Source organism: Mytilus trossulus, chromosome 5 (assembly GCF_036588685.1).
Source record: "Mytilus trossulus isolate FHL-02 chromosome 5, PNRI_Mtr1.1.1.hap1, whole genome shotgun sequence".
Classification (NCBI taxonomy): Eukaryota; Metazoa; Mollusca; class Bivalvia; order Mytilida; family Mytilidae; genus Mytilus; species Mytilus trossulus.
The window spans coordinates 29,865,539-29,891,850 of NC_086377.1; the positions used below are offsets into that span (position 1 = coordinate 29,865,539).

The 26,312-nt window shown below is 32.0% G+C and overlaps 1 protein-coding gene across 1 annotated transcript; it reads right to left on the reverse strand.

Annotated features, from left to right (window-relative positions):
• Nucleotides 1-1,064: 1,064 nt before the first annotated feature.
• LOC134718743 (uncharacterized) lies at nucleotides 1,065-26,312 on the reverse strand. Its single transcript, XM_063581428.1, has 6 exons — nucleotides 26,185-26,312; nucleotides 22,054-22,214; nucleotides 16,418-19,285; nucleotides 13,536-13,998; nucleotides 7,392-9,194; nucleotides 1,065-6,519 (listed from the first exon to the last, which is right to left on the reverse strand). The coding sequence occupies exons 2-5, from the start codon at nucleotides 22,059-22,061 to the stop codon at nucleotides 7,392-7,394; spliced, it is 5,142 nt and encodes a 1,713-aa protein (XP_063437498.1). The 5' UTR covers nucleotides 22,062-22,214; nucleotides 26,185-26,312; the 3' UTR covers nucleotides 1,065-6,519.

Genomic DNA, 26,312 nt, shown 5'->3' on the forward strand with positions numbered 1-26,312 from the left:
GGCTAAAAGTAGATGCCACATGTTAATTCTCACTTATCATATTAAAAGTAAAAACATCATTCTCATTGTCGTATCCAAGGAGGGAAGGGGTTCTGGGGGTTGGAACTTCCATTTTTGTTTGGCCGATCAATGCATTTAAATGGGGAAACAATGAAAACTAAAAATTGACCAATGAACCATAAAAATGAAGTCAAGGTCAGACGATACCTGCCAGACATCTTACAATTGTTCCAAACACCAAATACAGTATAGTTAACCTATTGCTTATAATTTAAGAAAAACAAATTAAAACATAAAACACTTAAAACTGAGAGAGAACCGTGTAAATGAGACCTTGGTTAAATAAAACCTGCCACACTAGTACTGAAATGCAGATCGTAAAATATTTCCATACACCAAATATAGTTGACCTTTTACATAAATTTAAGTACAAAAAAAAGCAACATACAACAAAAACTTTACTTTAACCACTGGAACTTGAAAATGAGATCAAGGTCAGATGACACCTGCCAGTTTAACATGTACCCCTTCCAATCATTCCATATATAACAAATATAGTAGACTTTTTTCCTTATAGTATATGAGCTATATAAGCATTGACCACGAAAAAGTAAAATCTTGTTCACTTATTATGCTAATGCATGAAATGATGTTGAGATCAGACGAAAACTGTCTGACATGCAATATGACCTTGCAATGTACACAAATACTAAATATAGTTATACTAAATATTATCATATTTAAAAAAATAATTAACACATGAAAATATATTTATGTAAATTGTGTCCATGGGATACAGATGATGCCTCTGCTGCATATAATATTTTAAAGGGACATAACTCGAGAACAGTACAAGTGCTACCCCAAATTCGATCTGATTTTGGTGGATTGTGTATAAATTTCATGACACTTGGTCCAGATAAACTAAAGTAAGAGAACAGAAAATAATCTTAGGCGTACAGAGGGACAAGGGTAACATGGTGGCAGCATAAAATCTATATAATATAAAAGAAGTTTTATTCAACAGAACCAATGGCATCTGCATAAATTACGAAACACATGCATAAAATTTAATTTGTATTTATTTTTGGTCTAAATACATATAGCTATTATAAACAACCAACAATATAGACTTCATAGAATAAGACAAACCTTTTACCATAAATTATTTGAAAACATGCAATAATCATTAAAAAATTAAGATACATATACAGAATATCATAAGGTCTAAGGTAAATATATCTTAGTTGAAATTAATAGAACTTTTAAAATCGATGTGGCTTCTATTCCATATATAATTGACAAATTTTTCAACATAAAAAATGAAAAAGTCATAAAGAATCAACTTAACATTCAATATTTTACAACTTGAAAAATATAACAACTGATCCAGGGTTTTTACCAAGATCCTGACCAATCGCATTCAACAATAGATCCAGTAACAACACTACATTTACAAAGCATCTGCTAACATTCCATTCTACTTTATTTCCTTCTAATTATTATGTTAGCCAATGAATGCTTGACTCCAAATATTGTAGTGTGTTTTTTTCAACAACTAGAAGGTCTTGAAATGTCTTCTTAACAGAAAGTTAAATATGGACTTTACAGGTCCTTGTTAGCAAATCCTTAACAAAAGATCTCCAGTTTGATCAGATTGAATCTAAACATATATAAACTGTGATTTTCAATTTCACTAGCAACAACAGAAATTTAAAATTTCTTTTTTAAGAACTTTATGTCAAATCTCCCGTCCCCATTCTTTTCCTTACTAAATAAGAATTTTGTGTTTGTGGATAACCTTAGTTATCAAGGCCCAATATATCGACATTAACTTAAAACTGTTAAATTCACAAGTAGAATATTGAAATCACGATAAAAAAAAAACTATATTCTAGCACCTACAATAATTGCATTCTGAAACTAAATATTCTGATTGGAATAAAATATTTTATACTGACAAGGAATGCTTATTTATCATTGAAATCTAGGCCCCAAATGACCCAACAGTTGAAGGGTATTTTTTTGTGAGACAAGGTCACAGAATTCCTTGTTATAAAATAGTTCAACATAAACAACATGAACAATATACTTTCGCGTATAAAAAAATTAAAAAAAACAAAAGACTAAGTTAACGTAGACTAGATTATATCCATAAAAGAATATACATATTCAAATGCTGATAAAACTGCTAAATAGCATGAACAGTACTAGTGAGAGTTGTTGAATTATAAAAGTCATGTGACTTGCTAATAGCTTTAATAAAAAAATATACTACAAACAAATCACAAAAATACTGCAGTTTCATTTTCTTAAGAGGGACACCTTGTGGAAATTGAAACTATAATTTCTGGAAATTTTTCATGCGTTAATTAATGCTATTGTTTAGCATGTGCCATAATGCAAGATGAAATATAGCAATTTCCATAAACCCTGTACTTTCAAAATTTCAAATGTGATATATTAAAAGCCACACCTAAAAAATTTAAGAATTTACAAGTGTCATATCATCAAAACATGATACATCACATCCAGTCTAATACAAAAAAAAATTATAACAAAATCCCTTAAATTGACAGTTGTTACAAGATGCAGGAAATTAAGTCTGCATTTGGTTATCAACATATGCTGTGGGTGATACAAATCACCATATTTTTTATAATTATTATTTAATCCTTTTACAATAATCTGCATAATATTATTAGACATATCAATGACAAATCAAATTAAATTACAATTTATATAAAGTTGATTTGTTAATTTTATGTGAAATGAACAAAATTTCAAATTATACATAATGCACTTGTTAAAATAAAAAAAATTAAAAAAAAATTCTAAATGAACAGTGACTAGTATAACAAGATCTTAAAGCTGTTTTAACATACCTGGTCAGTACCCTAAAGTCTAAATCCTATTACAAGACTGATAATAAAGTCAACATTACTATCAAATATAGAAAATAATACATATTATACATGGATAAGCATTTTGGCAATAACTGGGAAGCTCAAACAAGTTATTATCCATATTTTAACAATCACCATACACTAACTATGTATCAAAAGCTGTGTTTTACAATTTAATAAGTAGCACTATTTAAACTAATTATGTAAATCATGTCACATGTCAATCACATGGTATTTAGTATAATGGCTGAAGGACAAGTATTTTTAAACATGATAAGTAAAACCAATAATGAATTCTTTGTATGTAATTGTGTAAAGACTTATTGTTTAACAAGCTTATAAAATTTCAAGATGTTGGGTATACTTTCTCAATTAAATGACATTCTAGCGAAAATGGGTAATTCCCTACTCTGACCTAATTTTTATCATTCCAAAACCTGTATTTATACTTTAAACCTATAATTATGAATAAATATGAACAGGAACACCTTGCTCTGATTCCAGACCAATAGACCTTTTTAACAATTAAAGCATTGACTTATTATATATTTTTTATTATGTCCATTAAAAATTATTATGGCACCTAAAATCTTTATAATTTGTAACAGTAAATTGACATCATTATATGCAAACAAAAAAGGAAAACAAAATTCCTCTATTACAAACAGTTGCAATTATTTCTCTAAAGATTGGAAATTAAAACAAGTGAATTTTCACTTTTACAAGTTCTTATCACAATGTATCTTAAAAGAAAGAGAAATGTATGACCCATCACATTCAGACTATGCTAGTACGATACATATATATATAGTGTGGATTCATTATTTTTCGTTGGATACCAATTTATGTGGATTTGTTGGGTGCAGGTAAACAACGAAATTAAATGTTCAACGAATCGGAATGACAAATTTTTTTGTAGGCTTGTTTGCAGGTTTCGAAAGAACCATGAAATTAAATATCCACTAACATGCTTTTAAGTTTTCCTTAATCCATGAAAATTGGTACCCATTAAAATAAATGAATCCACAATTGTTTATAGCAATATATTACAAATTTAATACACTAGATGAAAAAAGTACAGAATAACATAATCTTCAAATATACAATTCAAATGGCAAATTTAATATCTTTTGATAGCACAAATAGCATACAATATAACTAAACAAATCAAAAAAGGAAATAACAGTTTCTAGAATAAACAATCAATAACAAAATATAAAAAAACAAATGCTGAAAATTCATGATTTTTCAAAGATTTTTTTAAAGAAAAAAGCAAAAAAAAGGCATAATTTCCATTACATTAGTCAAATACTTGTATATATTGAGGACAACAGTGTGTTGACAAAACACAAAAAGGACATCTTACAAAAAAAATCTACTGAAAACCTGCATAAAACAGTACAACCCTTTATTTATAAAACTTTCATATAATCATACAAAAAAATCTGAAAGAAGAATTAATCAGAAAATATAATGAACTATACCTCATTCATTCGGTGGGTAGAGTTTTGATTTAAAGAATTAATACGCTATCACAAAAGTTCCAAGAATTTGCCTTTGTTCAATAGACATATCTACTCTTGTATGAAAATTGTGTCTACCATTCATAACAATCAAACAAGATGCAACAAATTATTGAATCCCTATCCCAAAATATTTTATGTCATTTAAGTTTAAAAATGATTGTTCCTTGACATCAAAAGGTTATTTATAGACAGATCTACAGTCATTATAGACGATCTAGGATCATTGTCTGTATGTGACAAAATTCAGCTAAATACCGAAATATTAGATTAATCTTTTGAAAAATATTACCATTAAAATAATATTTATGCAAGGTCAAAAGGGTTTTGAGTTCACATATGCGGAAATTTTCAATAAATATTTAATAATCATGATAAAACATTAAAAAAAAATCCTCTTCAAGGGACACAACTCATATAAATATAATAACAATGAGAAAGACATGAAAGGGAATCGTATAAAGATTGCTATTTATTGACAATTTTGATTTCTAGCACAGCAAATTTTAATACTGAGAATATACTTCCAGGTGGTCAAATGGTGGTGATGGATTTTTAAAACTTAAAAATAAACAAAGTTGATATAGGGATGTTTTTAATCTGAAATTTTACTCTGACAGAAAATACAAGACTTTATATATTTATCATGTTTATAGAATGGTTGATTTGGTAATTTGAAATAATATTTTCCTAATGAAGTTTTCTTGGTATTGAATATAGACTGTATTATATGATGAATCAAAGTTATACATGATATGTGGAAACATTTAAGTTTTAATAGAATTGTTATGGATCTAAACCTAGATAAAAAATTATAATTTTTAAATTATTTCAGTTGTTATAAGGAATTGAATGTTATGGTTTATTTTCTAAAATAAATGTTTATTCAAAATATGATACTTTTAATTTGTATCATCTTTCATTGACAAAAAAGTCATATTATTTGTTGCTAAACTTATTTTACTCAATTCATCATTCTCACATCAACATTGATCAATCATTGGCTAAAACATAGATGTAACTAATATTTCTATAATTTGTCTATAAAATAACAATACAACAGCAATTAGAAGTAATAAATACAGATATAAATCATGCACATAATCATGATAATGATTAATGTTTTCATTTACCCTGATGATAAACATATCAATTAATATTGCCAATTAAAGACATCTTGAAAGAGTTGTCATGGACACTTATCCTAAACTTTACAATTATTAACAGAATAATATTCATCTTTTTAATCATGTTAAAATTTGTTCAAATTACAAAAAAACATAATATTTATTTAAGTAAAAATGTTCCAATTAGCCATAAGGACCAATCATTTTGATTTTTTTATAAATACTTTAATATTACTTCAATAGGTAAATCCAACAAATACAAAATAGTTTAGAAGTTAACTTCATCATGTTCATATTACATGTATAAAGTTGAAAGGTTCTAATGAACATGGTAATTTTGATTTTTTGTCTGTAAGACATTTTTCTATAGAAATTTGTCACATCAGTATGGAAAAGGTCACACTACTGTGAATTCAGAAATTTTTGCGATGTTTTCATTATTGTGAAAATTGTGAAAGGGTTATTATCGCAATAATTTAAACTCACATTTGAGATTTTTTATATGAATAAACAGAAAGTTTTGGTAAATATCTCAAAAATCGCATTGTCTGATTGTAGTAAAAAATGACAAAATTGCAATAATTAATGCACACAATAATTTCTGAATTTACACTATCTGACTAACATAGAAACACAATAGTGATGAACATTAAGGAGCAGCCAGCACCTTCATTAGTGAACAACATACGTAAATGTAGGTAGTGCTCTCATGAATGTGGTTGGAAAATCTGAAGAAAAAAATATATCAAAACATTGTTGCCATGACTGCAGAGAGACAAATAATCCTATAACATCCAATCAAAACACAGAAGGAATGGTAAGATCAAAGCACATGATTCTTTTAGTCCAATGGTGATGAATTAATGATGATATATACACCTGTTCATGATACAAATGCAGGAAGTTTATTATGGTTTGAACACAGATCTTTGTTTTCTAAGACTTCATACTTCTTTAAACAACCTGCAAGAACAAAACATACCATGAATCATCATGATCATGTATAAGTGTTAATTCATCGATTAAAAAAATAAAAGAAATAGAAAATATCAGATGTCTTCATTTCAAAATCTTGGTTTGTTTCACAAGAATATGAAGAATCATGCTGAGTCTCAAAAACAGTTTTTTTAACATATAAAGTATATGGTGCTACCTCTTTAAACTTTGTCTTTTGGATCTGACAGTTTTTTAATGATACATGTTTGTGATATTGTACCATGTCAGACTATATATTCTGCTCTTTTTTGCGGGTTGTTGGCTCTTTGACACATTCCCATTTCCAAATTCTATCTGGACCATGTGGTTTTTTTGTAATATGATTGAAAATCGTTTGTATGTCTATAACTTAGTTAGAGGATAGTCAGATCAATATGGTCTGTTGTACTGTCAATAGTTTTTTTAGTAATAAGTGATCTTCTTTTAATGTATAATTGAGTAAGTGTGTGGAGTACTTAGGATTTATATAGATACAATTTTTCATGGATTTTGTTGGAACAGGGAGACCAAGAATAGAAATATCCTTAAAAGTGCAGGTTTACCTCAAACCACAAAAAATTGGTACCCACGAAAAAAATGGATCCACAGTACTTAAAGCCTAAAAGATATCTGTTACTATATTATAAGATATTTCTATAGCTTTAGCATTTCTCACCTTCATGACCTTTATAATTACAATTGCTGATCAAATTTGATGCATTTCAATTTAAATTTCGATGATCAGGGGAGACAACTTTGTTACACAAATTTGCTCAATCAAGGGGGAGATAATTTAATCAGATTTAAAACAAAATAACACTTTTAAGGTCTATCAATATCTTTTTTCGTTAAATTCTTACCTATTTTTTCCACATCATATCAACTGGCCAGTTCGTTGCGTCTTCCACCCTGAGTTCTCTGCCTGACGTAGCTATATATGGTTTATATCCATGAGATGTGAAGAAACTTAGCACTTCCTGTGTGACTGTCCCAGACTTTAACCACATCCATTCCATAAAGACAGCCTGGACATCAACCATTTCAAAAAATTTAGTCCCCCCTTTTAGCACATATCCCTCATATCCTTCGACATCCATTTTCATAATTATTTTTTTGAAATTAAATCCTGGTATATTTAACAAGTCGTCTAATTTAGCAGTTACAACATCTTCTCCGATTTTTCCATTCACGTTGCTACCTTGAACTTTATTTGCATTGCTACGGTCCATCACAAATGTTCCGCCAACATTTTTCTCATCTTTACCCAAAGAGACAGTACCTCTAGTGTCCGATAACGCATTGTAAATTAATGTTATCTTACTTCCTAGATTATTTTCTATGATAGAATTACACATACGTTGTACGTTAGAAGTCAAGGGATCTACGGCAATAACATTCCTCCCAAACTTAGCTACACCTAATGTGTAGACCCCTAAATTAGCACCTAAGTCAACAAATTGTAAGTCTTCATCTGGTTTAAGTAATGAAATAACACTATTGACTAGTCCTGTTTCCCAGCCTCCATCTCGTAAGATACTACCACTAACCCACTGGTCAACAGATGGGTCATAAACAAAGATAGTATAAGGTCCAGCAAGGGAGTCACTTATTTTGCCTCTGGTCATTGGTGGAAGATTGAGACAGACGCTATCATCAGCCAGCCATTGTCTTTTATCATGGTGATAAACTTGAACCCCAGAATTAAACTTCGATGAAACTTTTGAGGACTTTTTAACCACCGATGTTTTTTTTGTTTTTTTCCACAACACATCGACTGGCCATGAATGAGATAAAGAAATTTCTAATCTAGAATTAGAGTTAGGATTAATTGGTTCGTAACCAAGGTCCTTGAAAAAATTCAAAATTTCTGTGGCATCAGATCCACTTTTATGCCACATCCATTCCATAAGAACGGCCTGTACGTCCACTTCTTGGAAGAATTTTTTAGCACCTTTGAAGACATGGTGTTCATATCCTTCCACATCTATTTTCATAATAACTTTAGTAAAATCAAAACCTGGGAGCCGTAGAAAGCTATCAAGTTTTGCCGTTTGTACAACATCATCATATTTTCCACTATAAGCACTACCAGAATATTTCTCCATGTTCTTTCCCTCCAATACAAAAGTACCTCCTACGTTCCCATGGTCTTTTCCAAAAGATACTTTTTCAATCTTATCAGACAGTGCATTTGTTACAACGGTAATCTTGTCCTCAAAATGGTTGGCAAGGATAGATTTACAAAATCTTTGTAAATTGATTGATAGGGGTTCCGCAGCAAATACACGCCTACCAAACTTAGCAACAGCCAATGAGAACACACCTAAATTAGCACCAAGATCCATAAATTGCAGCTGTGAATCTTTATTCAACAGATCAAACATAAGCCTGATCAAATGAGGTTCCCAAGCCTCATTCCTGAGAAGTCCTCCGCTAACATGAACATCAGTGTTGGCGTCATGGACATATATCGTAACATCTCCTGCTGGTGTATGCAAATTAGCTTTCAAGAAATTGCCTGATGCAGAACATGATGAGTCATCAGGAACCCATGTTTTTCCATCTCTACGGTAAAAGTTAACTCCATATCGTTTTGAAGATACTTGGTTTGTTTTTTCAGCATGATCGAAAGCTTGATTTTTCTGGACATTGGTTTGACGTACCTGAAATTATAATTGTAGTTACTTAACTAATTATATTTTTATGTGCTTTTTATTTTGCAAACCATTTTACTTTTGCTAATATGTTTTGACCTCATAAGTGCATGTTTCAACTTATAAGAATTAGTTATATAAAGATGCTTTATAAATCTTTTGTGTTGGGCCTAAATTAAAATATGGTTTGTTTGCCCTTTCCTGACCCTAATTTTTGAAACAGGGTAGGTAGGTAGAATATTTTATTTTTTTCCCCAAAAAAATTACTTGGCTCAGTATATTATGTGTCATGGGAAGACAGGTAGGTAAAATATTTTATTTTATAGATACAAAATCTGCATAACGTCATTTTGTCTGTTTTGTTTTTGCAAATAATTATTCTGTGACTATTAGTTTTGAAGAAAAAAAATATCCTGTAGAACGTGAAACTAATTCATATGCACTACTATCAAAATATAGAGCTGTGCCACTTATCTTCAATGTTTATATATGCCTGAAACTTTGAAGAGTTTAAACTTGCACTGTACTACATACCTTGTACGCTTACCTAAAGGTTTTCTGTAAGAGATAATTTTGTACTGGTACTAGGCAGACATACATGTACATTACTAGTAAAATAAAAGTCACTAGAGTGTAAAATATTTTGTGTGTGCCTTTGTTTCCAATTAAAATGTAACAAGACTTAAAACTCAATTGTCACGTATTTTACATCGCATTTATAAATGATCTGTATGGATAACTTGGGGATTTTACTGCCAGATATTCTCCACTTTACAGGGTTTTGTCACTTTTGGTTCATGTCAAATATAAATAATATAGAGGCATCGTTAACATAATCATCCTGACCTGCGGATCACAAAAGACCATCCCTACATAAAATACAACGTCCGTTTACAAATTAGTTTGTACACATGTTAATAATTTTGTATCAACTGATTTTTTTTGTAAATGAACCCTGCTCTTTTTAAAATATAAAGGTAAAGAGTAATGTATTTCAGGAAGCGTTCAACGTTCAACATCGATTTTAAACAAATGCTTTGAAACTTCAAATGCAAGTGTTCATGTCAGACGCTCAGGTGATACCAAACAGACTGGACCTTATACGTTAAAGATAAAACCCGAGGATTCTGGTAAAAATGTTTTGAGCAAGAAATACAAATATAAGATTTTTGGTAGGAACAAAAAAATAAATAAAATAAAATCTTGCAGGTTAATATAAATAAAAGATTTGCAGGCGGAACGAATTTATAGGGTCGGTCAGTAAAGGGCAAACAAACAATATTTTAATTTAAGCCTTGCATGTTTATATATAGATATGAACTCTTGCCTATTTGTATAATTGTATATGTGCATGACTTGATATGTATGTTTTGTTTGTTGCAATCAAGTTATTAAAGCGCTCCAGAGCTTATGTTTGTACTTGTATTGCATATACCAACTCTAAACAAAGATATATGTCTTATAGATGTAAGAAGATGTGGTATGAGTGCAAATGAGACAACTCTCCATCCAAGTCAAATTCATAAAAGTAAATCATTATAGGTCAAAGTATAAGGAAAATCAATGGTCAAATTTTTATAATCAAAGCACTGTAAGCACTGTGGACAGATAACCTAAAACCAAGGCAAACATAATTATGAAAACTGTGGCAACGTTGCTTCAATTTTTTTTAAAGATTTAAAAGAGCAAACATTAAACATTCATACATAATTGTACATTTATGTTCATTTAATGAACTCATCATTCAGGCAAATAATTCATATTTTATCAAGATTTTCAATAGCAATGCAAATGACCACGAATAGTCATGAGTCTTTCATGAGTCAGCAGTGGTACAAATTTGCAATGCTTGCAGTTCTTCTAGTTGATCATAATTGTTGGTATTAGTTGACTGTTAGTAGTTCAAGTTGACTTTACTACGAGTACGAGCTTGTAAAAGTATGAATGAACTTACTTCCCTGGAAAGAAAACTGAGTTTGTGTTGTACAGTACAAAAGTTATGAGACACAATTAAGACAAAAGTTTACTACTACAGGTATCAATGGTGAGGTCTGACTGACCTGTCCATAATAAATGTAAATGACTCCCACCTTCACCCCATGTCCATTAAGTTTAGAATAAAATGACAGGTGTTAAGGTCTAGCAAAGTGATATGCATATGTGTCGCCTATAAGATTGACCTTGTATGTCATTCAATCTTTATTGAAATGACAGACAGGAATGAATATGGTTTAGGCGTTGGTATCTCAAATCTTTTACAAGTTCTCAAAACACACACAAGAGGGTGTGGGGTGACCCTAGGAACTACCCCTACTTTTCATTTGATTCTTTATATTGTCCCATACATGAATATATTATGGTTTATGGGTAGGGATCTTGACCGTTATGAAGTTTTCAAACAGGAGGGGGTGGGGGACCCCAGTAACTTCCCCTATATTTCATTTGATTTGTTATATTGTCCAATACATGAATATATATGGTTGAGGGGTGGGGATCTCATCTGTTTCTAAGTTATCAAACAAGAGTGGGTAGGGTGATCCCAAGGACTCTCCCTATATATTTCATTTGAATAGTTCTCATACATGAATATATATGGTTTAATTTAAATGTGGGGATCTCAACTGTTTCCAATTTCTCAATCACAGGGACTTCCCCTATAATTCATTTGATTTGGTATATAGTCTTATACATAAGTATAAAATTATATGGTTAAGGGGTGGTGATCTTGAATTTTTCCAAGTTCTCAAACAAGAAGGTGTACAGTGACCATAGGGACCCCCTTATAATTCATTTGATTTGTAATATTGTCCCATACATAAATATTTATTGTTTAAGATTGTGGATCTCGACCGTTATGAATTCTCAAACAGAAAGGGATAGAGTGGCCCCACAAACTCCACCTATATTTCATATGATTTTTAATATTGTCCCATACATGAATATATATATGGTTTAGGGGTGGGGATCTTGACCGTTTTTTGGTCATTTTGGTCTCTTGAGGATAGTTGTCTCATTGGCAATCATACCACATCTTTTTTTTTTAAGAAACTTCCAGCTATTTAAATGACCTATAAAAATTGAGAAGAAAAAAATACCCCTTGAAATTGCAGTAATATGTTTAACTTGACAATCATTTAACATGCATTACCAACATTTATCACTGATAAAGAAAATTTATACTGTAACAAGGAACATATATATATTGTTAGATATACTGTTCCCAGCTGTCACATTGTATTGAATTTTGACATTAAAATTGGTGTACAAAATATTTTCTGCTTTTTCTTTCTTTTACATATATATCTTTTGGTTTTCACTTCTAGTGTTTATATTTATTCACCATGCATAGATGTATTTTGTCAACTGTCTGGATTTTTTTAGCTGATAGTCAAAACCTGGGATTACCCTAAAACGTTTCTGAAATCGGATCCGATATTGTAAGTGTCTTCTCGCGGCAGCCATTTTGTGTTCAATGTTGTTTTTGACAGATAGTGAGATGCGATTTTACTTGAACTTACACATTATTTATCAGCGATTTTCTGTATAAAGCTAGCGGTTGAACAAATTGAACATCGCTGTCATGAATAGTAATGATGAAAATAAGATTGAGATCGTTTATTAGGAAACTTTGGTAAAAATGTTTGCAAAATTATTTTTTTATTTTCTTTCAAGGTCCGTTGGGCATGTAGGGCATAGCTAGTAACCAAGTAGAAAGTCCGACTGCAAAAGTGGAAGAGCGCAGACCTCGGACCACCGCTAATTTGAAACCCTGCGTCCAAATTGAAAAGATACGAAATTTTGTCTTTTATATCAAAATTGCTGCCAACAGCGTGATCAGTTGAACTTATATTAATAAACTACTGAGGTATATATATAAGTAGTTGATTATGTATTGACTACAAACAATATTCCTATGACTTTTGCAATTTGGGAAATCATAACTACTTGTCTTTAGAGATTTTCGGCGATTAAATATTTCATACATTTGTTTTTTGACATCTTAGCCAAAAGCTCAGGGGATAATAAACTACATAAGGATTCCTACATGTCCTAATGAGCTCTACTAGGAAATTCCTGTGTGCAACTTCAAAATTTTTGGGAAAATCAACGATCATTTAAGGTTTTTCTGGTCATATTTTTTGTAATCCAGAAGGAAAAGTATGAAAAAACTGTCCAATAAGTTATAAATAATATAGTAGCCAGCTAGATGATAACAATGGCACGTATTTCAGCATTAATTGGATAGCACACAAATCCAGGGTGCTCGCATCAGGCACTGAGCTTAACTGCCTAAAAACGAGAAACACTAATTAACCACCGCAACATAATGAACATGTCGTCATGTCTTACCTGCTGAGATCTATCTTGGCTATTTTGGGTTCTTTCAGGTGTATCACCTCTTCCTTCATTATACAGAGATGCTTGACTTTGTTGTCCTCTTTGTTGTTGTCTCTGTCTAGACTGCTGTTGTTGTTGAACTGCATTTGGTTGTTGTTGTGACTCTCTAGGCTGTTGTTGTTGTTGTGACTCTCTAGACTGTTGTTGTTGAACTGCATCTGTTTGTTGTCTTTCATGCCGATTTGACTGTCTAACAGAAGTTTCTGGTCCATTTTTGAATGGATTTCCAGACTTCTTCCTTCTCCAGAGCACGTCAACAGGCCAACTTCCAGGATATTGTGTATCCAATACAAGATTGCTGCCGGGACTGAATGGTTCATAGTTATATCTGGTGAAGAATTGTATGATTTCTTGAGCACTGGAACCATCTTTTTGCCACATCCATTCCATCAGCACTGCCTGAACATCTACAGTTCTGTAATAAGTAATTCAATATTAAATACTGATTAAACTTTAGATACAAATTACTGTAAATTCAGATATGTTTGTATTGTTTGTGATGCAAAATTTGGAACAAAAAAGTCTCCATCAAAAAACAAATTCAATTGCTTAACTATAGCAACTATAGCAATAAAAAATATATATACAATTTTTTTCGTCATAAAAGAGTTCCAATGTCCCCTGCAATGGACCAATAACTAATATTCCTCCAATATTGAATTGCAAGTTATCAACTGCCCTTGTATTTTACCCCGCCTAAAAAAAATCAATCTTTCTCAGGAGTCATCACAGAAGAAGTGAGGGACTACGTCACCCTACAACTCCCCATTTCACTCCAGAGAACCTCAAGGCAGAGGTTTATGTGGCCCTTGGTTTTATTGATTACAATTCTAAATGTTTTTATATTTTAAAGTTTCAAACAAAGGCAAGAAAAGAATAAAACGTTATAAAATTGGTGAAATACCAAAAATCAATTCAATTCTGAAAATAGATTTACTGAAAGTCATTAACATGATTAAAGAAGGACAACTATAAACCATAGGAAACATTTTTTTACCTTTTAAGAGGTATTTCTACCTCTTAATTTTTTACTTGGAACCGGCTAATTGCTTTAAGTTCCTGGTAATTTTTCTAGTCCTAAATATACATAAACTATTTGCCACTGGATGTCAGCAAATTACAACTTTAAATTATTTTTCAGAATGCATTTTTAAAAGCTGATTTTTCCCTTTTTTTCCAAATGACAATTGTGCATGATGTACATGTATGATGAAGACATACTCTTTCAATCAGTTTAATTTAAATTTATGTCTGGAGCTGGCATGTCAGTAACTGCTAATATTCCTTTTTAAATCATTTATGTATCTTTGTCATTTTCCATAGCTTCTTCTTATCTATTCTGACGTCTGACTCCGACTTCGTTTCAAATGAGTTTTACTGTGTGTATTTCTGTCTGTTTGTTTGTCTACATTTAATAGCTACAGGTACATGTATGGGGCATGTAGGGGAGGGTTGAGATCTCACAAAACATGTTTAACACTACTGCATTTTTGTGCCTGTCCCAAGTCACGAGTGAGTGACCTTTGTCAGTCTTGTATGATTTTTTATTTTTAGTTCATTTATATATTTCTGAGTTTAATTTGACGTCCATTATCATTTTATTACACAAATTAATTATTATCATGGTTATAGCAATGATCTCTTTACACTGTAAGTGAAAAATTAAGAAATTGTACTTCCTAGTACATGTAGTAGAAAAATGACTTTAAATATCATGAATACATAGGAAAATCACCAAAAAGGTTGAAATATATATATAATAAATGGGTACAGCTTGTGTAAATAAAATAATGAGTTCAAATTAATTGACTACAATATCTATAAATAAGAATTCAAACATTGTAGTCATTCATACGTGTCATATATCATGTATATATATAACAGTACACCCAAGTAAAAAAAGCGTAGGAGGAGTAAATGAAATAATACCTCTTTTAACATACCATGTATACCATACCTTCAAAGTGTCTGTGCTATAATAAATCATTTATGTAAACATTGATCATGACTTATCATTATTTAAATAGAAAAAAATATAAAGCAAAATAATTATCATGATTATCCTGATTTTTTGGGGATTTTTTTCTTCTAAAATTAAAGCTGATTAGAAACAAATAACGTGTTTATCTTAAATGTTTTCAGGTATTTCATATTGCAATTAGCTTTTTTTAAAATAAAAGTAATCACATGTTGTACATTTTGGCCCACTTATCATGCTTATGTACAAGACTCATTATCTATTAAATTTTATTTTTTTGTGCCTTTATAATTACATAATGTCAGTCAGGGTTACTAGCTATATATTACTACTTGTACAAGTTACAACATCTAAAAGTAACTTTTATTTACATCATGAAGTCAAAAAAAAATCACCGCGCAATCAGCATGATCAGTTTCTTTGTTGAATTAATAAAATGAAACATTGAACTCTAATAAAAAATTATGAGCTAACCTTGGTAAATTATAAAAGGCATGATTTTAAATCTCAAATTGGGAGAATTTTGGTTGTATTGTAAAAACAATTACTTGTAAAAGTATTTTTTTTTAGAAAATTAAGGGGAGATTATTCAAACGTTATAATTTACTTATTTAAGTATATTTTTTTTACCTCTTCAAATACAAATGTGTAGTACCCCTGACTGAATGTAAAGATGCATTGACAATTTACATTTGTTTTCAATAAAACATGATGAACACTGTAAATTGGACTCATTTTGGGCTAGTTGACAATTCAACCAGTTTATAAAGTTAGCTACTGTTTTAGCTTTACAAATGGTTGAAAGTGTGATGACCATCAAAATGATTAATACAACAAGAATTATTGATATACATACCTAAAGAACTTATCAGCGGCTCTTAGAACATGGTGCTCATAACCTTCCACGTCTATCTTCATAATCACTTTCTTAAAGTTAAATCCTGGCACATCTAAAATGTCATCCATCTTGGCTGACAGGACAACATCATCATATTTACCAACAACTGGACTTCCACTAAATTTATTCATGTTTTTATCATTGAGAACAAAAGTGCCGCCTACATTCCCTTTATCTTTTCCAAATGTTACATTTTCTCTCTTGTCTGATAATGCATTTGTAGCAACAGTTATCAGACTTTCAAAACCATTGGCCGTTATCGAAGCACAGAATCGATGCAAATTAATGGACAGAGGTTCTACAGCCAAAACATGTCGACCATATTTAGCAACAGCCAAAGAAAATACCCCAAGGTTTGCTCCAAGATCTATAAACTGTAGCTCAGAGTCCTGTTGTAGCAATGAATACATGAGTTGGGTAAGATGTGGTTCCCATGACCCACCACGGATAAGACTCCCACTTACATGAATGTCAACAGTGGGATCATGAACAAAGATTGTCAAATCTCCTGCATTTGTGTGCATGTTTGCTTTTAATAAACTTTTTGGATTGATGCACATTGATGTGTCCTTGACCCAATTCTGCATGTCCCTTCTATACATTCGAACCTGTGAATTTGTTTGAACACTTTTGGTTTGTTCAGGCTTGTCCAGATTTTGTGGAGGTACTGCAGAAACTTGCTTTTTCCTCCAAAGAACATCAATGGGCCAAGATCCTGATGATGATGTATCCAGCACAACTTTCCTCAATGGGTCAAATGGTTCATATCCACGATCGTGATAAAATTTGAAAATTTCTTCTGCTCCTGATCCTGCTTTGTGCCACATCCACTCCATTAAAACAGCTTGAACATCAACTTTGCTGAAAAAATCGCTTGCTCCCTGCAGGGCAAAATGTTCATAACCCTCGACATCCATTTTTATGACAACTTTCTTAAAATCAAATCCAGGTAACTTCAGTATATCATCTACCTTTGCTGTCAATACTTGATCTTGGTACTGACCCCCATATTGAGCCCCACGCTGCTTTTCTTGATTTTTCCCATTTAGAACAAATGTCCCACCAATGTTTCCGACATCCATTCCAAAGGATACAGTTTCTCTCTCATTACCTAAAGCATTTGTTACAACTGTAATTTTGTCCTCAAAATGATTATCTCTTATAGATCTACAAAATCTTTGAAGGTTGATAGATAATGGTTCCACTGCTACGACTTTCCGACCATAGCGAGCAACTGCTAGAGAAAATACGCCCAGATTAGCACCGAGATCAATGAACTGAGAAGATGGATCTGCTTCTAATAGAGAAAACATTAGCTGAATTAAATGTGGCTCCCATTGACCATTCCTCATTAATCCACCACTGACATGGACATCAACACTTGGATTGTGAACATAAATTTTAACATCCCCAGCCTGAGTATGCATGTTGGCTAACATGAAGTCTGCATCTACACGACACATGGCATCATCAAGATTCCATTTTGTCATATCATGGCGGTACATTTGAACACCTGTTGATTTTTGTGTAACTTGGTTTGATGTGTTTGGACTATCTTTTGCAACTTGTGCATGGGTATGACCAGTATCTACTCGCTGTCGCCATAAAATATCAACTGGCCAAGCACCAGGTGCACGAACATCTAGCAATTTATTACCATTTGGGTTTACAGACTCATAGCCATGATTAGCAAAAAAGTTAATAATGTCGTTAGCTTCTGTCCCAGTTTTGTGCCACATCCACTCCATTAGAATGCCCTGAACATCAACTTTACGGAAAAATCTTTCAGCACCATTCAACACATGACTTTCCCAACCTTCAACATCCATCTTGATTATAACTTTTTTTAAGTTAAATTCTGGAATAGTAAGTAAGTCGTCTAACTTTGCTGTATTTACTTCATCAGAGTACTGACCTACTACTGAACTACCTTGAATTTTATTTGTGTTTTCATCCTTTGCAATAAAAGTTCCCCCCACATTCCCCTTGTCCTTGCCTAACTTCACTTTCTCATTTTTATCTGAGAGAGCATTGTGAACAACTGTTATAAAATCCTCAAATTCATTAGCATCAATAGATTTACACAAACGTTTTACATTGATCGACAAAGGTTCAACGGCTATCACTTGTTTGTTAAGATTTGCAACAGCAAGGGAGAAAACTCCAATATTAGCACCAAGGTCAATAAACTTAAGGTCATCATCCTTTTCAAGAAGAGAATAAACCAGCTGAATTAAATTTGGCTCCCATTCACCATGTTCCACTAAGCTAGCGCTAACATGAACATCATCAGAGGGATCGTGAACAAAAATCTTAACTTCTCCAGATGGTGTGTGCATTTCTGTTTGTACAAATTTTTCTTTTTCAATTTGACTGCATACTTTATTATCTTGTACCCATTCTCTCTTGTCATTTAGCTGGAGTACATCAAGTAAGTTCTCCTCCCCTCCATTCTCCTCTTGTAAGTCTTTGGTTGTAATTGAATTATCAGATCTTGTTTTATCTTTTTGGTTTTGATTACTTAGATTGTCTACCCTTTGTTCAATTTCAGTGTCTGGTTTTTTATTCTGTGACTCAGTTTTTTCTGGTATGAAAAGTAAGTTGTTATCAGATTCAGTTGCGGTTTTCTCGAAGTTAGCTGGATGCTCCTTATCGTTTGCCATTGTAAACACATTGTTTGCAGCGCCACCTTTTTTGCCATTATTATACAAACGGTCTAGACGAAGTGACCCGTTACCAAAGGTGTTATGGACAAACCATATTGTGGATAGGACGGTTATTCCAAACAGGAAAAGCAATAGAGTCTTCTTTTTCCTCATGTTAAGTCTGAAAAAATAAAATAAACACACTTTACAAAAGGTTAATTTTCAAATATTTACATAACATCTAACAATTGGATCAAACAAGGTGTATTTTCACAGATCTGACTGCAACTTTGATTTTTTCACAAATGTACAATATAAGCATGGTAATTAGAAGATCACAAAAATATATTATTTGATAAAATTGAAAAATGACAGCAAATGATACAGAGTTTGCGAAATCTTTTTTCCCCTGGTGGTCCTTAAGAAAGTCTGTTGGTCCTCACTATCAATTCTATTTAAAAATATTAAAATTGTGTCGGTCCTATGCAAAATTTTGGTGGTAAAATCCTGAAGACCGCCCCTTTTTGCGAACTCTGATGATAGTATGTTAAACTTTGTAAGACAATCTCAGAAATTTTTGCAATGTTTTCATTGTTGTGTCAATTGATAAAAAAACAGGTGTCACAAGAATAAAAATTATCATTAACATTTTACAAAAAAAATGTAGTTTACAGCATTTCCTGAAATTGCAATTAAATTTTGCATATAATTTATATGTCTACATCCATCACTCATAAAATTCAATAAGTACATTTGTACATGCAGTAATTTCTTTTTTTCGCATAAATATGATGTTACAGAAAAAAAAAATAATATCTTACTTACAGCATACAAGGACATGCTCCTTCCATTATAAGATTTGTAATAATGATAAAAAAAAACCATATGAGTTATCTCCCTTTGAAAAACAAATCAACTCTAATAATCTTTCGTAAAGATGATCAGATAGCAGCTATATTTATGTGCGACTTTAAAAATAAACACATCGCTACTAAAATTACTTATCTCTGACATGTCTGAGAAAAAATAACACGTTAATACTAAATATAGTAAATATAACACGTAAGTTTCAGTGACATTTCTCCTTTACACATCTGGAATACCGTAGGTGTTAACCTCGAACTGTATTAATATACCATGTGACAAGGTCTGCAGAAAGCTTTCAAAATGTGATCTATATAGCTTGTCAGCTAAACACAAAGGTCATGTGATAGTGTTGGAATACTGTATATTCAGAATTATTGAGAGCATTTTTTATTGCAATTTTGTCTTTTAAGATATAGGAAGATGTGGTGTGAGTGCCAATGAGACAACTCTCCATCCAATTAACAATTTAAAAAGTAAACCATTATAAATTGTAGATTAAAGTACGGCCTTCAACACGGAGCCTTAGCTCACACTGAACAACAAGCTATAAAGGGCCCCAAAATTACTAGTGTAAAACCATTCAAACGGGAAAACCAACGGTCTAATCTATATAAACAAAACGAGAAACGAGAAACACATATATATTACATAAACAAACGACAACTACTGTACATCAGATTCCTGACTTAGGACAGGTGCAAACATTTGCAGCGGGATTAAACGTTTTAATGGATCCAAACCGTCTCCCTTTTTCTGAAACAATATTAGAAATTTAGACTAAACTGCTATTTAATTTTCGCAATATTGAGAAAAATCCTGTTAATTCATATAAAATATTTCAAATTGCAAGTTTCAGCTCTTGCAATTATCAACGATTATGACCCCGGCGCAATTTTCCCAATAATTGAAAATTTCAATAATTTATTAATTTACAGTGCAACATAAGAATACATCTGGCATGTCTTGGGAGAGCACAAATTAATTTAAATTTACAAGATGTGGTTTGATTGCCAATGAAAGAGCAACAAAAGTAAATTGTAAAAATATTTGAATAAGTTCTCAACGTGATGTAGCCTTTTTGCACTCATGCGGCATAAAGCAAACACCAATCAACAAAAATTATCAATTAATCAATCAATTAGACAACTCTCAATAACAGACAAAATGACACAGACATCATTGGCGGATCCAGGGGGAGGGGGTTTTCCGGGGGTTGGAACCCCCCCTTTTTTGGACCAATCAATGCATTTGAATGATGACATAATAGTTGAAACCCCACCTTTGTCCTGGGTTGGAAACCGCCCTTTTTAAAATGGCTGGAACAGCCCCTGGACATCAACTATCATAGATCACTACACAGCCTTCAACAATGAGTTAAATCTACACTTCATAGTCAGCTAAAATAGGCCCCGAAATGAAAAAACGTAAAACAATTGAAATGAGAAAAATAATGCTTGTTTTTCTTCATTGTTCTTTGTGTTAAAATTTTCATTTGAGTTTTGGTATTTTAGTTCTATTTGAATTTAGTATGCAACAGATAACGTATACATGACATACATGTTGTAGCGAGAAAATAAAATTGTCTTTATTCTCTTGCATCATCTACAGCAAACAAAATTATGTTTAAATTTAACAAATACAAATTTTTAATTAGTGCATGATCTCTGAGAATGATTTAAATAACCAGTGAAGGATATCGCTGCTTCTAAATAGTGTGTCATTCCAACAAAAATGTCACTATAATATAATGTAGGTTGGATATATTTAGAAAACCTTGTCATACTGATTTTTCTGGATTGTAGAAGAAACGTAAATAGTGCAAAGGAAAGCTCAAGATGCGATAATTTCACGAGAAACAGAAGGGAAATGTGTAAAAAAAGTGTTTGAAGCCAATCTATTCATTTGTGTGTTTCCTTCTCATCAATCTCAGTAAGATTTGTTGGGGGGTTTTCCACACTATAAAAACAAAATGAATGACGTGAGGGGATGTCACTCTGGTCAACCCAACAGGGGATTGACGACTTGAAGCGGTCTTTCCTCAAAAACTTCCCAATAATTTCTGAATTATAGTAATTTACTTACAAGTACATAATATATTGTGTAAAACATGAATTAGTCCATAGTTTTATTGTTTCATGTGTACTTTAGATCTTCTATCTTCATTCCATTTCTTTAGCTCTGGTAGATTAGAAATATAATGTTCTAAAATAAGTGGCCTTCTTCTTACATCTTGTTCATTATACCTGTAATTTAAAAAAATAATGAATAAATTAAAGTTAAAACAATCTCTATTCAACTTGTAGATCATATTTATAAAATTAAAGTCCGCCTCAAAACCAGAAAACAAACAGACATTTTAGCTATAACTAAGGCTTAAATTAAAATATTGTTTGATTGCAGTTTACCGACCGACCCTTGAAAATCCTCCCTACTGTGAAAATTTTATTGCTTTTCAATTTGAAGAAATTTTTTTTAATACCTCTATTGACGCGATCCAGAACTTTGGGTCCTTTCTGGAAATGATTTAAAGTCTGGGTCAATTATGCATTTCAAGTTCAGTTTTTCTTAGCTTCCCGTCAAGCGTTCATGTGACCATTTAATGATAAAGCACATGAAATTGTTTACAGGTATCCATGAAGTCATGGAGGAGTACTTTACGCTGTCGTCTCGTGTCAATTTAAAGACAAATAACAAACAAAAACGTTTATTAGTAAACTGTTTATACAGATTCAGGCACATGTTATGATGTGTGATGATATCATTGACGATGATGCAGCTGATATTCATAACTGACACGATAACCATTCTGTCTCAAACAAATCGGGTTCAGAATCTGTGGAGCCTGACTTTATTGAACCAATTTTAGTGGTTAAATGATTCGACAGCAGCTTGAAGTATGGCATATTTTCTACAAATCGTTGTGAAGACGACAAAGATGAAACCACCCCTCTGTGACTTAAATCTTCATGGATATCTGTAAACACGCCTGTACAGAGGAAGGGCTCATTTGAAATATTAATGGATATAGATCATGCCAAATCAATAAGAAGCACCCCTAACTACACAAAGATGTAGAGAAAATGAATGGTTAGCTTGAAAAATAAATATACTCTCTCTATATTAAATCTATCTTTGATTGCAATGAGTATGCTCCTTTAGGATAAAGGGGGCTGCCCCACTCATTGCAATTATTCTCTTTCTTACAATATTAAATATACCCAAACTGTGTGGCCTGTGTGAATTCAATTAAAACATGTCCTTATGAGCTATGCTGTCAATTTTTTTTATGCATTAAAAACATTTCAGTACAGACCATTTACTTTTAATGGGGTGCTATGGATTTCACCACAAACTTTAGATTTCTTTGGTTTTTATTAAAGCCTGGCAAAAATATAACCTTATTACATATAATTAAATATTGTTAGAAATATGAAAACAGTCGGATGTCTTAATACTTTTTTTTCAAGTTGCCTTTTTTTCAATTGAGGAAGATTCAATGGTTATTTTTTTTTTAATTAAAAATACACTCTTTAATAATTGTCTTATAAATCTATAATATATATATATACATTTTTCTGATGAAAATACTCTACTCATGAAAACATTCTAGTCAAGAAGCATACATGTCTGAATATATTTCTTTAAAAAAAAGTTCTAGTCATAATGACATTCCTTGTTTATAAGTCAGACTGTAAGTGTTCCAGTATTTAATAATTATTCCATATTTTATGTCATAAATTGGATAATGACACTATGTTAAAGTTTCAGTTTTGGTTAAAAAGTTTTTTATCTGAAAATGCCTGTTCATTTGATGTTGGTTTTCAGCATGTCTAGTGTTTGTTGTTTTAAAATGGTTTTTTTTCTTCACAAGAAACTTGGTTTAGTGTAACTGCTTGTTTAAACTGTATTTTGGCTGATAAAATAAAATATTTTTCCTACCTACCGACCCTTCAGTCTGAAGGTACAGTCGGAAAACTGCAAACAAACATATTTTTAAGGTTGGCCTAAGTATAACATGTACAAAACCAGGTTTTATCCACATGCACCTTTTTCTACATACATTTTTTTACATGACATAAGGTAAATTAATGCTAGTATCAAGTTTGGAATAGCACACTGGTTTTCTATTCATTTGACAATGTTTGATGTGGTTATTTTTTTTTCTATTTGTTAATAAAGTTTCTGTGTTGAATATTTCCTCAGAGTTTTATATCTTTTTTATTTAACTTTCAAAGTGGTGCCAAAGGTATTGAGGTTTAGAATCATATGTATATAACTACATGTATATATATCTTGTAGGTCTGGCAAAAAGTTAATAGGTCTGTGAAATTGTCTATCTTGCTGGCCCCAATGTCTGACAGGGAAAAAAAAGTTATCTGCATTTCTAAAAAGGTGAGAAACATGAGAAATGGCTTAATTGGATCTCAAAGTTTTTACAATCCATCAGAAAAAAATGGCATCAGCATTTCATTTTTCATTGTTTTTGTAGGTATTGAAAAAAAAAAATTATATATAATTACCCTTTCAAGATATCATAATTATATGGACTAATTATATTATATCATACGTTTTTTGATTGAGTTAAGTCTGCTAATTGATATTTTATCGTATGTTTTTATATGTTGTGATGTTATGCTATTGTTTCAGAAAAAGGGAGAAGGTTTGGGCCCATTAAAACGTTTAATCCCGCTGCAAATGTTTGCACCTGTCCTAAGTCAGGAATCTGATGTACAGTAGTTGTCGTTTGTTTATGTAATATATACGTGTTTCTTGTTTCTCGTTTTGTTTATATAGATTAGACCGTTGGTTTTCCCGTTTGAATGGTTTTACACTAGTAATTTTGGGGCCCTTTATAGCTTGTTGTTCGGTGTGAGCCAAGGCTCCGTGTTGAAGGCCGTACTTTAACCTATAATGGTTTAATTTTTTAAATTGTTATTTGGATGGAGAGTTGTCTCATTGGCACTCACACCACATCTTCCTATATCTAGGTTAATATAACAGAGTATATTTTTTTCTACAAAAAAATGTAGTTATACAAAAGAAAAATTTAAACAGCAAATTAATAGATTTCATGATGATCATAGGCAGATACTGTACATGCCCCCCACACCCCCCCCCCCCCCCCTTTTGTGGGAAGTTAGTGATAGTTTTATAATCACTCACTAAAAATCTAAGGGAAGGTCTGTGATGATTAGTAAAGTCAAACAATAATGATACGGTTAATTTTAGAAATTTGCCATTACTACAGCATTAGTCTGTTAGTAATCTAAATAATTATGATGTCTTGCAAGGCTATTTTATGTTTTAGCCATTTTTCTTCTTCTTCTTCCTTGCTAAGGACTGGATTCTTAAATTAAAAGAATGTTATATGTCCACCAGATAGATTGGATGATTTACCACGGAATTGTTTACAGATTGAGTTTCTTCATGTTCTTGGGTAGTCCAAATAATAATGTTAAATGAGGTCTGGCAAAACTACTTAATTTTTTCTGAGACGCCTTCCTACTTCGGGACGCAGTGGCGGATCCAGAACTTTTTATAAGGGGGGGGGGGGGGGGGGGGGGGCGCTGACTGACCTAAAGGGAGGCCCAATCCAGTCATGCTTCAATGATTCCCTATATAATCAACCAAATTTTTCCCACAAACGGGGAGGGGGGGGCCACCTAGATCCGCCTATGGGACCCCTTCCCGTGATGTAGGAAGGTGTCCCAGAAATAAATTAAAATGGCCTTGCCAGACGTCATATTTGTTTGGAATAGTTCTTGGGGTAACTTAGTCCAAATAATTATGACGTCTTGAAAGGCTATTATAATTTTTTTCTTTGATGCCTTACATCAACGAAGTAAGGCATCAAAGAAAAAAATTATAATAGCCTTTCAAGACGTCATAATTATTTGGACTAGGGGTAACTTTGTTGTGATTTTTTTTTTCATTGAAATAACTTAAAAAACTATTGTATGTATGACTACACTTAAAACTGTGAAGAATATGGTATGCTGGACACTATTCCAATCGCTAAACCTTGAGAAGAGATCAGAAGCAGTGTAATTTATAGCTAAATAAATTATATATCCGACTGTCCGATCCACCTCCGCCCGCGGCTTGCAGCTGCAAATATTCTGTTGCTAAAATATTTGAGAAATCATGTAAAGGTAGATAAATGCTTCATGCAGGAATCTTAACTTCAGTTATGACTTTAACGAAGAACCATACCATTGTTTAACTTATTACGTGGCAATCGTTACTGATAAAATTCCCAAATTCGTCAGTCGGTGTCACCTGGTCCTTTTGGTACTTGAAATAAGCGTGAAAATGTACAAAAACTCGACCAGGAACCAGAG